At 42.1% G+C, this 16,129-nt stretch overlaps 1 protein-coding gene across 1 annotated transcript in view; it reads left to right on the top strand.

Annotated features, from left to right (window-relative positions):
* Positions 1-383: 383 nt before the first annotated feature.
* col1a1a (collagen, type I, alpha 1a) overlaps positions 384-16,129 on the top strand; it is a 16,250-nt gene continuing 504 nt past the window's right edge. The window contains exons 1-51 of the mRNA XM_042720749.1: positions 384-616; positions 2,129-2,320; positions 2,675-2,697; positions 2,903-2,938; positions 3,793-3,885; positions 4,275-4,346; positions 4,746-4,790; positions 5,084-5,137; positions 5,659-5,712; positions 6,033-6,086; positions 6,204-6,257; positions 6,356-6,409; positions 6,496-6,540; positions 6,640-6,693; positions 6,960-7,004; positions 7,114-7,167; positions 7,484-7,582; positions 7,687-7,731; positions 7,881-7,979; positions 8,122-8,175; positions 8,394-8,501; positions 8,585-8,638; positions 8,800-8,898; positions 9,010-9,063; positions 9,275-9,373; positions 9,535-9,588; positions 9,678-9,731; positions 9,987-10,040; positions 10,141-10,194; positions 10,428-10,472; positions 10,584-10,682; positions 10,846-10,953; positions 11,078-11,185; positions 11,289-11,342; positions 11,441-11,494; positions 11,587-11,694; positions 11,837-11,890; positions 12,020-12,073; positions 12,189-12,350; positions 13,130-13,237; positions 13,451-13,558; positions 13,656-13,709; positions 13,810-13,917; positions 14,012-14,065; positions 14,173-14,280; positions 14,376-14,429; positions 14,594-14,701; positions 14,795-15,074; positions 15,198-15,388; positions 15,499-15,741; positions 16,074-16,129. The exon at positions 16,074-16,129 is cut by the window's right edge and continues 504 nt beyond it. Coding sequence (XP_042576683.1) covers positions 535-616; positions 2,129-2,320; positions 2,675-2,697; positions 2,903-2,938; positions 3,793-3,885; positions 4,275-4,346; positions 4,746-4,790; positions 5,084-5,137; positions 5,659-5,712; positions 6,033-6,086; positions 6,204-6,257; positions 6,356-6,409; positions 6,496-6,540; positions 6,640-6,693; positions 6,960-7,004; positions 7,114-7,167; positions 7,484-7,582; positions 7,687-7,731; positions 7,881-7,979; positions 8,122-8,175; positions 8,394-8,501; positions 8,585-8,638; positions 8,800-8,898; positions 9,010-9,063; positions 9,275-9,373; positions 9,535-9,588; positions 9,678-9,731; positions 9,987-10,040; positions 10,141-10,194; positions 10,428-10,472; positions 10,584-10,682; positions 10,846-10,953; positions 11,078-11,185; positions 11,289-11,342; positions 11,441-11,494; positions 11,587-11,694; positions 11,837-11,890; positions 12,020-12,073; positions 12,189-12,350; positions 13,130-13,237; positions 13,451-13,558; positions 13,656-13,709; positions 13,810-13,917; positions 14,012-14,065; positions 14,173-14,280; positions 14,376-14,429; positions 14,594-14,701; positions 14,795-15,074; positions 15,198-15,388; positions 15,499-15,741; positions 16,074-16,129 — 4,256 coding nt within the window. The 5' untranslated portion in view covers positions 384-534. The remainder of the gene's footprint in view (positions 617-2,128; positions 2,321-2,674; positions 2,698-2,902; positions 2,939-3,792; positions 3,886-4,274; positions 4,347-4,745; positions 4,791-5,083; positions 5,138-5,658; positions 5,713-6,032; positions 6,087-6,203; positions 6,258-6,355; positions 6,410-6,495; positions 6,541-6,639; positions 6,694-6,959; positions 7,005-7,113; positions 7,168-7,483; positions 7,583-7,686; positions 7,732-7,880; positions 7,980-8,121; positions 8,176-8,393; positions 8,502-8,584; positions 8,639-8,799; positions 8,899-9,009; positions 9,064-9,274; positions 9,374-9,534; positions 9,589-9,677; positions 9,732-9,986; positions 10,041-10,140; positions 10,195-10,427; positions 10,473-10,583; positions 10,683-10,845; positions 10,954-11,077; positions 11,186-11,288; positions 11,343-11,440; positions 11,495-11,586; positions 11,695-11,836; positions 11,891-12,019; positions 12,074-12,188; positions 12,351-13,129; positions 13,238-13,450; positions 13,559-13,655; positions 13,710-13,809; positions 13,918-14,011; positions 14,066-14,172; positions 14,281-14,375; positions 14,430-14,593; positions 14,702-14,794; positions 15,075-15,197; positions 15,389-15,498; positions 15,742-16,073) is intronic.

The following is a 16,129-nucleotide window of genomic DNA, read 5'->3' as shown; positions in this document are numbered from 1 at the left end:
AAAGTTTAAAAAGAAAACGAAACGATAACAAGTTTAGTTCAGAAAGCACTGTGTCGTCCTCATCTCCAACTCCTCATTTGAAGAAAGCAAGTCTTTGGGTCGAGAGGTCTGTCCAGAATTCAAGACTGAAACAAAAGTCCGGAGATATGCCCACAATGCAGGTGGTCACCTTGGCACACAACCTAGCTTCAACAAGAAGAAGTTTTGAGAGCAACCCTCGCCTTTTTATTAAGAGATCAGGTTTCTTTAGATGTTCGCTCTGAAAACGTTGTGAAGACAGCCCCCTGTCCGGTGAAGGAGGGACGCTATTCTATTAAACGTGAACATGCTTGAGTTATCTGCTGCTCCCGGCGCCTCCCAGAAAGTTTGGGGTATAAAAGCCAGGACCTAGAGTTGGTTTAGGCAGTAGGGAGTTTCTGCTGGGGTCTGGATTGGAGTCACAGAAGACCGGACCCTACCGTGTATGATTGGAGTCTAAAGGAAAAAAAAAGAACTTCCCTCGCCTCAAAGAGTCTACATGTCTAATATTTAGACATGTTCAGCTTTGTGGATATTCGGTTGGCGCTGTTGCTCAGCGCAACGGTGCTTTTGGCAAGAGGACAAGGCGAAGATGATCGTAAGTATCATTTTCTACAACTTTTCAAGCTTTTGCTGGAGGTTGGTGGGTGCAGATGTGAATCAGTGAGGCTATTCTGTGATGCTGTAGAGATAAATTATTCTCGCAGGACTGAACAAGTTATACAAGCGTTTTCCTGTAGCCTTAAGCATAGATTATGTTTTCCCCTGGAATGGGAGAAGAGCGTTTGTTCAGTCTGGATTTGCATTAGACCCACTGGGCCTTTTCACGCTCTGCACGCGCGAGCCTTTGGAGACAAGTTGGCACAGGTTTGGAGAGTCTCCTCCACGCGCAATTTGTCATCCTCAACAGGCGCTAAAAGAGAAAAGCAGACAGAGAGAGAGCAAATAGTCCACAACGTGCTTAGTATACTTCTTTTAAATGGAAAAAATTAACTGATATAAAATGTAGAACTTAAAACTTTAAGGGAAAAAGTTCAGATTTAAGTAATTGACTAGTGATAGAATTGGCCAGTCGGAGGGAAAACAAGCAACTTAGAATAAAAATGTGCAATTACAGCAAAAGAAAAAACAAATATGGATATGGGCGACATCGATTAAAAAAGTTTTCCCCAAACCAAAAGAGAGAGAGAGAGAGAGAGAGAGAGAGAGAGAGAGAGAGAGAGAGAGAGAGAGAGAGAGAGAGAGAGAGAGAGAGAGAGCGATGATCTCATTCTTGGATGAGCATGTTTCCAAACCGGATAGTTAAGTCTGCTAACTAAATTAATACAAAACTACTTGATTTTCTGAACGAAAATCAAGACATGCACACAGGTTAAATGTAAGGTTTACTTTTATTTAATATTCCAGGCCCATAATTTTACCTGTTGGAGGGCTCAAGTATTTAAAGCAGTCTCACAGCGCCACTTCGTGGTTAAATATGCAATGACATCATATTTTGACAATCCCCCACCCTATGCCTTTCACTTTTCCCCCCTCTGTTATGATGATTGAAAACACATGCGGGCCCTGCAGACTTTCCACTGAAGGAAAACGTTAGTCGTGGCCAAGCCGACAGTTTTCAATTACTTCATAATGGACAGTTAGCTTCAGCAGACGTGGACGAGGACATTTCCCTCAAGCTTTTTTCTCCGAGTAATGCAATCTGCGCATAACGGCACTGCGCCACCTAGGGGTGAATTTCAAACCAAACATTTCAAGCAAAAGTAAAGGTGTGCGTTTACTCCAGCTGTAGCCTAATCTGTTCCCACGTCTACGGGAAATGTTTACAGAACAAAATTCTCAAAAGATGGCCTCATTTCAATAGATAGAACACCAAACCGGTCGCATTTCCCTTGTGAGAATGAAGAGATTTTGACATCATTTATAGACGACAAAAAAGTGTCTTATAAGCCTTTCCCACCTTCCGTCACCGATTTAACTTAATGCATACGTCAGTAAACAAGAAACAAACTGACCTATATTAGACTTGAGCATCTTATATTCTTTGACATACTCAAAAAACATTTCTGCTTTCATGCTCATGCAACTATTTCACTCGTTATTCTCGTAGGCACAGGCAGCAGCTGCACATTGGACGGCCAGGTCTACAATGACAGGGACGTCTGGAAACCAGAGCCATGCCAAATCTGCGTGTGCGACAGCGGCACCGTTATGTGCGACGAGGTGATCTGCGAGGACACGGCCCACTGCGCCAACCCAGTGATTCCCCACGACGAGTGCTGCCCCGTCTGCCCAGACGACGGTACGACGCCTTGATTCTCACGCCCCGTTTTTTCTAACCTTGGGCAAACAGAACCACCCCACATCTCTTCATTTAATGTCAGGGAAAATTCATATGGAACCACAACTTTCACTCCCCATTGGATTTTTAAATGTGATCTTCAAGCCTCCGGCCTTATGGTCACTCACTGGATTAATTTGTGGTTTTGCTCTTGGTGCAAGGCCTCAAATCTAATTGGGGAAAACCACAGACTCACTTGTTAGGCTGATTGTTATCATTTTAGTGCTAAAGGTTTACAAACCAAAAGAGGCATCTGAATATTTTCTATTTTTATATGGTTTTCATTTTTGTTTTCATTTTTCCTCAATTTTATAGAATTCCTGGAGCCCAGTGTCGAGGTAAATGTTGTTTTACCTTTATCAGCTTATATTTCTTAAAAAAAAATTCAGTTCATTGTTTCATAGAAGGATCTTTATAAATGGCATATATGAATGAGTATACCATACTAAAGGCCTCGTTTGAACTCATTTGAAGCTAGTTATTTTGCTACCTTTCTGCGAAAACAAATCCTTATAAACGCATTTGTTCATTATTCTCTCTTAGGGACCAAGAGGTCCTGCTGGTGAGAAGGGTGAAAGGGTAGGTTTCTTTTTCCCTCTTTTTATGCCTCTTGTTTATTGCTTAATCAAGGGTTTTGTTTAGTTGCTGAACATCTTGAAGTTCTTAGAGAACAAAAAACATATTTCTAAATCAGCAGTTATTACCATTGCATAAAACTTTACACGTTATTTTCCTTATAAGTTACTTATAAATGAGTTTTTATAGCTTACGTTATTTTTAGTTGGATTTCTTGATTTTTATATTTGAGTGTGTGTGTGTGTGTGTGTGTGTATATATATATAATACGTACATATACGTACATACGTACATTTAATATTCATTATATATTTTGATCATAACATTACATATGTTAAATATTTATTATTAAATTAAACAGAATTATACATATATATATATATATATATATATACACACACACACACACACACACACACACACACACACACACACACAGAGACAAATGTAAATTGAAAACAAATGTAATAAAACAGAAAGTTCAGCAGCATTACTAATATGCATAAATCCTGACATGTTGTCATAACAACAAAATTACAAAAATATTACTTGCTACATGCACATGCTGCTGGCTTATTTTGTCTTATTTATGGTATTCATGGTGCTTTGAACACTTGTGATGTGAGAGATGATTTAGTCTGTATTTTATATAAAAAGACAACAGAATTATAAATCAGCCCACCACTTTCCACTAATGATACCTCTACAAAAAAGTGACCTATAGATGTGGTGCATAATTTTGAACTGTAAAGGCTTTGATGAGAACTGCTCTGAGTGAACAAACTTGTCTGTACCATGGTGTTGCATCTGCCTCATTCACCTAAATCCTAATTTTCCTTTCCCTTGATCTCAAACAGGGTCTTCCTGGCCCTCCCGGCAATGACGGAATCCCTGGACAGCCTGGTCTTCCTGGGCCCCCAGGCCCCCCTGGACCTCCTGGCCTTGGTGGAGTAAGTATCTCACCCTAAAGAGGGAAATACAGGTTTTTTCCAACAGAGAGCTGAAAGGTGTGACTTAGAAGTGCCTTTAGGCCAGGTGCAAGTTATCAGGATTTGTTCTAGGCCATAATTGGAAATCAGATCACATTTAAAAGACCTTTAGGTCACAGGGCTGACACATTTCAGCACCATTTAAGTGAACAGCACCCTCAGGGCAATAGCCACAGTTGCACTCAGGCATGCAAAGCTTGTGATTAAGCTCAAGATAAGCCTAAGCACAAGATAAGTTCAGTTACGTTTCTCCCTGTCCTATGCTGAGATGAGCAGAGAATTTTCTAAGAGCCTCTCCTCTCATCTTTTGACTGACAAGGTCTTTGCTTTTTCTCCTTGTCCCTCCACAGAACTTTTCTCCTCAGATGTCTGGTGGATATGACGAGAAATCCGGAGGAGGAATGGCCGTCCCAGGCCCCATGGTAAAAATGAACATATGCTAACATACACATGCCTATACATGCATGCACATACAGTACACATGCGTCCCTGCAAATCTCTGAGTGATGCAAATATCAGTTCAATAGATGCATATACACTTCTTTGTCTCTGTATATATAATCACCGTTCAGCTCTTTATTACCATACAGCATCATATCAGCTGCTGCACTACAAACACATGCTTAGTATATTTTTAATCTATAGCATACAGGCATATGAAAGTCTGTAGCATACATACATATATATATATATATATATATATATATATATATATATATATATATATATATATATATATATATATATATATATATATATATATATTAGTTACTACTTTGTCAGGCTAACTTACAGTATCTCTTTTGTCTCTTATTTTACAGGGACCTATGGGCCCCCGTGGTCCCCCTGGACCTCCTGGATCTGCTGTAAGTACTACCTAACAGCTCTTAGAAAACTTAACATATATTTTAAACCAGCTGCATATTGTAAGTCATAATTAAATTAATCTAAAAACAATTTTGAACAACATTATGAAATTGGTTTTATGACTGCAATTTGGAACCCGGGAAAATCAGAATAGATTTATTTTAATTAGATCCACCCAGGAAGTCAAAATGAGCTACTACCTATTTCCTCAAGGATTATTTTAACATTTAATAGCAATGTGTTCCTCAGGTTTGTGCCTCTTGTAATTTGTGCCCTTTGTCCTCCTCTACAGGGACCCCAAGGATTTACTGGTCCCCCTGGTGAGCCTGGCGAGGCTGGTGCTCCTGTGAGTATCTAAACAAATCACCTCTGCACTCATCAACTCAAACACACAGCTTTTTCTTAGTAAATAACATAAATAACAAAAAACCTGATTGTATGTCCTTTACTGACTTTTTAAGAAATGTAAGCAGTTAAACCTTAGAAATCTGAGGTAACTGTACCTGCTTACATGTACCCAAATTAATATTACTCTCACATACTTACATATGTGACTCCAGTTTGACCCATTTGGGTCAAATGAGGTCAAAAGGTTACAGGGTTCATGAAACTTCAGCCACCTGGGTTTTTTTCCACTGAGTGGATGCATAACATCCAGTCTGTGCATATGTATAACAGAGGTCTCTTACTGGCAAGCAAAAAGTCATTTTAGTCGATATTTCACTTTTTTTCTTCTGGATAATTCACACCGCCAAAGTGTGACTCACTCATGCCACCACAATGTGAAACACATAAATACACTCACATGGACACAAATGGTTTTTATTTCCTAACCTAGATTTTTTTTTTTCTGCTGTCCTGGTTTAGGGTCCAATGGGTCCCCGTGGTGCAGCTGGTCCCCCTGGAAAGAACGGAGAGGATGTAAGCTATCTACACAACCACAACATTTTAGTTTAAGAAGATATAAGGAGTTTTAAAAGAAAAAAAAAACTTTATTAGCTTATGCAGTTTACTTCATTTATAGTGCTGTAAAATGCTTCAACTAAGAATTCAGGAAACCAAGTGTTGCATTTATCAATGTCAAACAGAAACCTATAAAGATACTTCAGGAAATAGTGACAGTGAAATAGCAAACATTCCTCATAATTCATTCTAAAAAGACTTTAGGGGTTTAAATAATGGCTAATTCTTTTCACTCAGTTTGTTTCTCTTTTCTCATCTGTTTTTCTCTGACCCTGTAGGGTGAGTCTGGCAAACCTGGTCGCCCTGGTGAGCGCGGACCCCCTGGCCCACAGGTGAGTGTTGCCTAAAGGACTCTTAACAGGATTTCTTATAATTGCATTCTGATAGTTAGTAGCATTGTAATGTATGAGAAAGAGAATTGGCTGTAACATCTATCTCATTCTATCTAGGGTGCTCGTGGATTCCCCGGAACCCCTGGACTTCCTGGCATCAAGGGACACAGAGTGAGTTCTCTAGATCTAGGAAGTGATTCCTCTTGTTTGATAAATATCAACTTATGTCCACAATACTCAAATTTTTATGTGCATCCTCTGCACTTCAGGGATTCAGTGGTCTAGATGGAGCTAAGGGAGACAGTGGCCCTGCTGGACCTAAGGTGAAATCAGAATTAAAATCTATATTACACTTTAAACCTGAAGTTCAAAGTAAGCAGACCCCTTAACATGCTGCTTTACCCATTAGGGTGAGCCTGGTGCCCCTGGTGAGAACGGAACTCCTGGAGCTATGGTAAGAAATAGCATTTATTCACACTGAATAAGCATGAATTTCCTCCTATTTTCATCATCTTCATTTGCAGTTCTTTTCTAATATAACACTGTTTCCCAGGGTCCTCGTGGTCTGCCTGGCGAGAGAGGCCGTGCTGGTCCTCCTGGTTCTGCTGTAAGTAAACTTATAAGCATAAACTTTACTAATGTTGTAATATATGACTTATGTTGCAGTATTATATGTTATTTTTAGATGTGATATTGAGCATTTCATGATGGCTTAACATCATTCTGGAAAGACATACTGCACTTTTTAAATGGGTTGAGATCATCCCTCAAACATAAAACACAGCATTTACCTAAATCCTGTCCTTTGCAGTGCACAGATTAATATTAATAATGAATAAGTTCCAAATAATAATGTTTTCTCAAATTTTTCAGGGTGCTCGTGGTAACGATGGTGCTGCCGGAGCTGCTGGTCCTCCTGTAAGTAGCCTTTTTATTTTTTATTTTTTTTTATAAATATGAGTAATGAAATATGAGTAAAAAGGATTACTTAAGCTAACTATACTTTATTTTCTCTCTCTATTTTTAGGGCCCAACTGGCCCTGCTGGTCCCGCAGGATTCCCTGGTGGCCCTGGAGCTAAGGTAAAAAAAAATACTTTCATTTGTTCACATGATTACACATTCAAATTCCAAATCAAACCAAAAGGAGCTAGAGTACCACAGGGTGGCACTGTAATTGGGCTGATGGAGTCAGATGTTCTTGGCAACTATCAGTCATCTCAATTATGTAGGCCAATAATTAATGCCTGGTAAAAGTGTTAGTAGGTCTAAGCTGACAAACACAGAAGCATCACAGAAATACACAACGCTGCATTTACATTGAGGGTTGAGATTACCCTTGTGGCATTTCATAGGTGTTATGTTGACCCATCTCACTCTTACACTTTGCTTTCTCCAGGGAGAGGTTGGTGCTCAGGGAGCTCGTGGTGCAGAGGGACCCCAGGGAGCTCGTGGTGAGCCTGGTAATCCTGGACCTGCTGGTGCTGCTGGACCCGCTGTGAGTGAATCTTTTTAGATATTACATTATCTAAATGTCTAAATTGTAATTATTTGCACACTTCAGTTGACCACCTTGTCCATTTTGCATTCCTTCTGCTGTAGGGTAACAATGGAGCTGATGGTGCCCCTGGTGCTAAGGGTGCTCCTGTAAGTATTGTCTTAATCTTTATCAACAAATGCTCTTCTTCTTGATAAAAGTTCATATTTAGGTCAAAGTATTTCCTCTTCCTCGATTAGAACATTGGTGTTAGTAAATTAACAGCCACATATTTGTTTCTCTCTGCTGCCACCTACAGGGCGCTCCTGGTATTGCTGGTGCTCCTGGTTTCCCTGGACCTCGTGGTCCTCCTGGAGCTGCTGGAGCTGCTGGTGCCCCTGGCCCTAAGGGTAACACTGTAAGTGTCCATTTCTTCTCAGATCATTAGCTATATTTCTCACACAAAATATGAATTATTTTACACATAAAATTTTTTATTTATTTTTTAAGAAAAGGCCATCCTGCCTATTTCTTCTTGAACATTTTTGTTCGTTTTACAGGGTGAGGTCGGTGCCCCTGGTTCCAAAGGAGAGGCTGGTGCTAAGGGAGAGGCTGTAAGTATAAACTTCACTTATTTGAGCTAGAAAACTTTGTCATCCACTTCATTGTTCCATTTCATATCAATCTTATCATCCACATTTTGGTAAAACATTCTACAGCTTTGCAAAAAAAAAAAAATCATTGCCCTAGTACTGATTTTTCACAAAGCAACTCTGCTGTTGACTTTTACAATCATTTCTAACTATCTTCTATTTCTTGTGTGCTTACCCAGGGTGCCCAAGGAGTTCAGGGTCCCCCTGGCCCCTCTGGTGAGGAAGGCAAGAGAGGACCTCGTGGTGAGCCTGGTTCTGCTGGTGCCCGCGGACCCCCTGGTGAACGTGTATGTACCCACATCAAACCTCTCAGTTTGTAAGAACCTTAAAAGTGACCCTGACCATAACAGTTACACACCTTTCTGTGCAGGGTGCTCCTGGTGCTCGTGGTTTCCCTGGTGCTGATGGATCTGCAGGTCCTAAGGTGAGTCTACAAAAGATATAAAACATCCTTTATAAGTTAGCAATTAAGCAGAAGATTTGTGAAAAAACCGGTTTAGGATATTATGGTATTCATACACCCTTATTTCACCAATGGTAAATAGTGATCATGATAAATGCAACACTCCCTGACCTTAATAACAGGGTGCCACTGGTGAGCGTGGAGGCCCTGGAGTTGTTGGACCTAAGGGTGCCACCGGTGAGCCTGGCCGCAATGGTGAACCTGGTATGCCAGGATCCAAGGTGAGAATGCTGATATCAGCAGAAATGCTACACATCATTTGGTTGTATTGTTTGTATATTAATGTGTCAATGAGTACTGTTTGACCCACTCTATCTTCATTTTCATAACAGGGTATGACTGGTAGCCCTGGCAGCCCTGGACCTGATGGAAAGACCGGAGCTACTGTGAGTGCCCACACAATTCTCCAATATGTCATAACAAACCATGAGCTCCACATTCACTCTACTCCCATACTGTACATAATAATATCCACGAAAACTCTTGCTGAGATGTTTTATTACAGTACAGTCAAAAATGCACCCACTGCATACCCAGAGATTCATACAGGGTGGGTAAGGATCAAACTCACAGGTCTTGTTGGTTTATTTTTGACAGGGTGCTCCTGGACAGGATGGCCGCCCTGGACCACCTGGCCCCGTTGGAGCCAGAGGACAGCCTGGTGTCATGGGATTCCCTGGACCTAAGGGTGCTGCTGTGAGTGATCCTTATTCTCTTTAAAAAGTCAATATGCTCACTGTATAGCCAAATTGCAGACAGTTTGTTTTCTATGTATAAGAAACTTTTGAGGTCAGATTCAATGTCTTATTGTCACTAAACACTTTCTAAATGTGATGTTTACTTCTGCCCCTGTACAGGGTGAGGCTGGCAAACCCGGTGAGAGAGGTGTGATGGGTGCTCTTGGTGCCACCGTAAGTAGCTATAGCCTTTGTTTTCCACACCACAGACAAGCTTGTTTGGTTCATATTGTTATTCTATTGTGTTTTGTATTGAACTATAGGGTGCTCCCGGTAAAGATGGTGATGTTGGTGCCCCTGGTGCTCCTGGACCTGCTGTAAGTAGCACTTCAGTATCCCATGAGGCATTTGCCATATGGTTTCTTGTCATTTAATGTTGTTTGGGTCTCATTTAAAACAGCGGTCCTGCTAATCCATCATACAAACTGTTTCAAAATATAGTGGCCAGCATTAAAATGCATCTTCAGCTTCAATCTACTACATTATAAGAATGCTCTCTATAACATTGAAATATAGTTACTCTGATGAACCACTTTGGCTATAGCGTCTCATGATATTTTTTTTATGAATAGGGGCCTACTGGTGAGAGAGGTGAACAGGGACCTTCTGGTCCTCCTGGATTCCAGGTGAGTGAGTTTCTCATCTTACTCAACCCAAAGCACAATATTTTTGTTATAGGCATTGACACTGGTGTGCTCATCTCTTTGTTGTGCATCTGAATGACAGGGTCTGCCAGGACCTCAGGGTGCAACTGGTGAGCCTGGCAAAGCTGGTGAGCAGGTAAGGTGATAGCCAGTGTGTTGATATGAAACTGTTAAACTTAAAGGTTTGAACTTTTCTTATTTTATAAAATAATTATGGGGATCAATGCTTGCAAGGACAATTATGCTTAAAGGATGCTTAAGCATGGAGTTTGGGCTATGGGCGACAGTAATTAAGTCCCTCAGAAACCCTCATTAGAAATAAAAGGCCAGGTGATACAATACTAATTTGCCTTCACTGGCATATTACAGGGTGTTCCTGGAGAGGCTGGAGCTCCTGGACCTGCTGGATCCAGAGTGAGTATCTACAGTATGATCGCCAAATGGCACATAGTCCATAAAGCTGACTGTAGTTCTAGATATATGAGATGGACAAGAACTGAAGGTATCTCTGTACTTTCTACTCAGGGCGACAGAGGATTCCCTGGTGAGCGTGGTGCCCCTGGCCCTGCTGGTCCTGCTGGTGCCCGTGGATCTCCTGGTTCAGCTGGTAACGATGGTGCCAAGGTGAGTCTCACCTGTCCTTGATGTTATACCACACATTTACAGGGATTGGCTAAGCAAAATCTGAAGGATTCTCTTCAATGCGAATCAGACTCCTGAAGTGTACAATAGCACTGTACCGATGAATATGTATCAACATTAAGATGACATTTTCTGGCTTCCTTAGGGTGATGCTGGTGCCCCAGGTGCCCCTGGCGCTCAGGGTCCTCCCGGACTTCAAGGAATGCCCGGCGAGCGTGGTGCTGCTGGTCTGCCAGGTCTTAAGGGTGACAGAGTGAGTACTAATGATGCACTTTTCTGAACTTTCATGACAAAAAAACAGTACTTATGCACAGCAAATTGAGCAACTGAACTGAATACCGCAAACTCTCAAAACTCATGATAATCTCTTATCCCAGGGTGACCAAGGTGCCAAGGGTACTGATGGTGCCCCTGGTAAAGATGGCATCCGTGGTATGACCGGACCAATTGGACCTCCTGGACCTGCTGGAGCTCCTGGTGACAAGGTGAGTGTCTTTTGAGCTAGATTCCATATATCCATAATGTATCCATCTCAGAAAGTTGAAGAACATATTCAACCACGATTCTATCATTTGTATTTTAACATAGGGAGAGTCTGGTGCTCCTGGACTTGTTGGACCTAATGGTGCCCGTGGACCACCTGTAAGCATAATTCTTGACTTTTAGATAGACACATATGCTACATAAAATTGAGCATTACAATCATCTGATAGCATCACCTTTTCTTCAATTACAAATAGGGTGAGCGTGGAGAGACTGGTCCTCCTGGACCCGCTGGATTTGCTGGACCTCCTGTGAGTAACAAACTCTAGTATATATATCCTTATAAAATTTGTAACTATTACAGGCCAGTACTTATTCCAAACATCTAATTTCTGTCCAACAGGGTGCTGATGGTCTGCCTGGTGCTAAGGGAGAGCCTGGAGACAATGGTGCTAAGGGTGATGCTGGTGCTCCAGGACCCGCCGGAGCAACTGGTGCCCCTGGACCTCAGGTGTGATCATCTTCTAATATGATCTTCTCACCCAAAATAGACTTGTGCTCTTTTAGGTTTAGAACATTTGACCCACATACTCATAGTTTCTTTACTAATGTTGACACGCACATTATTAATCAAAATGATTTGTGCTATACAGGGTCCCGTTGGTTCTACTGGACCCAAGGGTGCCCGTGGTGCTGCTGGTCCTCCTGTGAGTATGACTTCCTCAATCTGATATTTCTGGGTGTTCTTTTTGTACTCTCCACAGTTAAAAATTACATAAAGACACTTGTAAATAACATATTACAATTGAGCTCATCCATTTTTACATTGTTGTTAAGGTGCTACTGGCTTCCCTGGTGCTGCTGGCCGAGTTGGACCTCCCGGCCCCGCTGTAAGAATCTCTACAACACTGATATACTGTAGATAGTACTAATTAATACATCAAAGTAGTAACAGTGATCCTCTTCCATAATTAACAATGGTTCTCTAAATGCTTCTTGTCTTAGGGAAACGCTGGACCCCCAGGACCTTCTGGAGCCCCTGGTAAGGAGGGCCAGAAAGGTAACCGTGGTGAGACTGGACCTGCTGGGCGCACTGGTGAAGTTGGGCCTGCTGGACCACCTGGTGCCCCTGGTGAGAAAGGAACTCCTGGAGCTGAGGGTCCTACCGTAAGTCTTTCATGCCAATCAGTAACATTATTGCTTTATCTTCTGGCCTTGTCAAATACATGACCATATCCAGAGTATTTAGGAATCAACTGCAGTGTCTTGCAAAATTATTAGGATGTCTTAACCAATTCTCTCAAATCCTCACACTGGGAGTGTTATATATGCACAACATATTGCCTTTGGTCTCATCTGACCGCAAATTCTTTTCCAACATCGCAACTGGTCAAATGCGATGCCTGTTGGCAAACATGCTTTACTATAGTTCTTTTTACATAGTGATCAGTAAACTCTGTATCTCCTTATTACTGGCCTCTCAGTTTCTTCTCACAAGTCATCCGCACCAAAAAGGACAAGATGGTTTAAAAATATTTGGATGTTTGTATTCTTTTCTTAATTTATGGATTTGTTTTGTTTTAAGTCTTAATTTTCATAGTTATCTTACGTCCAATTTATAACTTTAATAATTGTTCTTCAACTGTGAGTTTTCTGTCTACCATGAGTGGTAGTTATTTAATTGATTATTAGTAGAGTACAATTCTAAGACCACTGTGTGCTTGTTAGCACATATGTTTGTCATAGTTAATTCTCTGCTAGAGGGAAATACGATTCATCCTCTGTCTTCCTGTCCATGCTGGTATAGATTGGTAGATATTTATCTGTAACAATTTCTAGTTATAAAAACACACACTGTCTAATAAAGACATAAGGAAATACAGGCATTGTCTGCAACGTACTTCCTATTTAAAATCACTAATATTAAACTAATGCTTTTCTTACAGGGCCCTGCTGGTATCCCTGGACCTCAAGGTATTGCTGGTCAGCGTGGTATTGTTGGTCTCCCTGGCCAGAGAGGCGAGCGTGGTTTCTCTGGTCTCCCCGGCCCATCTGTGAGTATTCTGGCTCCCTTGTTTTACTCTCTCTGATGATTCAATTAAACACAAGAACTCCTCTACAGCATGCAAATCTCTCATGTACTTCCATACAATCATGGGCTATGGTTGTTTTATTCAGCCAGTATCTACTTTCAAGTGTTTATCTTGATGGATCTTAAACATCAATCATGATATAGCTTTCATTATTGTCTTCATCATGTCATTTAGGGAGAGCCTGGCAAACAAGGACCATCTGGTCCCTCTGGTGAGCGTGGACCTCCTGGACCCATGGGACCCCCTGGATTGGCTGGACCTTCTGGTGAGCCTGGTCGTGAGGTGAGGATGTACACCTATATACCAATACTTACCTACATAAATGAAACCATAAATATCATCCTGCCCTGTTGACATTGTGTAATTTGCTTTACATTAGGGTACTCCAGGTAATGAGGGCTCTGCTGGACGTGATGGTGCTCCTGGCCCCAAGGTGAGCTGCAGTCTTCATAGTTTTCCATACAAGTCAAACCCCTACACCACACATTAGGCTTTGTGACTGAGATTGTGTCACTGTTGTGCTCCCGACATAGGGTGACCGTGGTGAGACTGGCTCTGCTGGCACCCCCGGTGCTCCTGGACCTCCTGGTGCTCCTGGACCCATTGGCCCTGCTGGAAAGACTGGTGATCGTGGAGAGTCTGTAAGTGTCCCATCTCCAATAAGGAAATGAACTTTTGATGGCTTAAAAAGCATGGGATTATTGTAACTCATCTGTTTGTTTTTTTTCTTCTTAGGGCCCTGCTGGTCCTGCCGGTGCTGCTGGCCCTGCTGGTCCCCGTGGACCCTCTGTAAGTCCCAACTCAAACCTCAAAAGAATTGCATAACCAGAGTCTATGTGTAGCTCCATCTGTGATACACACTGTATTGTCTTCTGAGGTGTAATGTCTTTATCCAGGGACCCGCTGGAGCTCGTGGAGACAAGGGTGAGACTGGTGAGGCTGGAGAGAGAGGCATGAAGGGACACAGGGGATTTACCGGAATGCAGGGACCCCCAGGACCTCCTGTAAGTGACTCTATAAATCTTATAAGTGACTCTATAATATCTGTAGCTAGAATACTGGTTTTATTTTTCTTTCTTTTTTTCGTTCTTGTCCATAGGGACCCTCTGGAGAGCCTGGACCTGCTGGAGCTTCTGGACCCGCTGGACCTAGAGTATGTATTATTACAAAATACTTAAAATTATTATAACATACATTTTGCTGCATATTTGTATTGCATCATTTCTCTGCTTTGATCAAGAATTTGAAGCATATACACTAGTGTGTTTTGGAGATCATTCTGATTGGATTTGGATGTTTCTGTTTTTGTATTAATAGGGCCCTGGTGGATCTGCTGGAGCCGCTGGTAAGGATGGTATGAGTGGACTTCCTGGACCCATTGGACCTCCTGGACCCCGTGGTCGCAGTGGAGAAATTGGACCATCTGTGGGTGATTCTTTCCTTTTCTACATCACAGTGAACCCAGAAAACCAAATATACACTTTAACCCCTCCATATTTGGTTTACTCTGTGGTATAGGGACCGCCTGGACCCCCCGGACCCCCTGGACCTCCTGGACCCTCTGGTGGTGGATTTGACATCGGCTTCATTTCCCAGCCACAGGAGAAGGCCCCTGATCCCTTCCGCTCATACCGTGCTGACGATGCCAATGTGATGCGTGACCGTGACCTCGAGGTTGACACCACCCTCAAGTCCCTGAGCCAACAGATTGAGAGCATTGTCAGCCCAGATGGCACCAAGAAGAATCCTGCACGCACTTGCCGTGACCTGAAGATGTGCCACCCAGACTGGAAGAGCGGTACGTTCAGTTTTCTCCACTGCATGACAATTCTAAATTCCTAAATTCGAAAGTCATTTTACATTTCTCACTATGCATTGCCATGCCTAGATTAATCCCGTTCCTCTAAAAAATAAAACACAGGCGAGTACTGGATTGACCCTGACCAGGGCTGCAACCAGGATGCCATCAAGGTCTACTGCAACATGGAAACTGGTGAGACCTGCGTCTACCCAGCTGAGTCCTCCATTCCCAAGAAGAACTGGTACACAAGCAAGAACATCAAGGAGAAGAAGCATGTCTGGTTTGGAGAGGCCATGACCGATGGCTTCCAGGTGAGGATGTCTAGGCCTAAACAGGGCCAAAAAGTATAACAGGTTTTGTCCCCATATGTCTGTTTATTATATTTGCTGATTTGCTCATGTTTTTCTCTCAAAACCTACAGTTCGAGTATGGCAGCGAGGGCTCTAAGACTGAGGATGTCAACATTCAGCTCACCTTCCTGCGCCTCATGTCCACTGAGGCCTCCCAGAATATCACATACCACTGCAAGAACAGCATTGCATACATGGACCAGGCTTCTGGCAACCTGAAGAAGGCTCTTCTGCTGCAGGGCTCCAACGAGATCGAGATCAGAGCAGAGGGCAACAGCCGCTTTACATACAGTGTCACTGAGGATGGTTGCACGGTGAGTTCTCCATCTTTATCTTTCCTTGATGTGACCGTCACACAGTTTTAATACCACAACAGTACAGTTCATTTACGAAGGTGGGAGCTAAAACAAGATAAACTGTTAAAATGACAGTTAATATCAAAGCATGACTTCAATGTGATTAATTCCTTTAGCAGTAGCATGTATCTGAATTAACTTCCATATGAGAACAAAAGCAGAAATGTATTAATTTAAGGGAAAAAGCACGTACTAATTTAGCAACATAAATGTTTGTTATTATAGCAACGTAAAGAATGGTTTTGTATAGGCTCTAATTCTATCCGTTTTCCTCCTTTCCATCTCTCCAGTCGCACACCGGTGCATGGGGCAAGACAGTCATCGACTACAAAACAACGAAAACATC

The sequence above is a fragment of the Cyprinus carpio genome, chromosome B3, assembly GCF_018340385.1.
Source record: "Cyprinus carpio isolate SPL01 chromosome B3, ASM1834038v1, whole genome shotgun sequence".
In the NCBI taxonomy this organism is placed as follows: Eukaryota; Metazoa; Chordata; class Actinopteri; order Cypriniformes; family Cyprinidae; genus Cyprinus; species Cyprinus carpio.
This window is presented reverse-complemented; position numbering and strand designations above follow the sequence as displayed.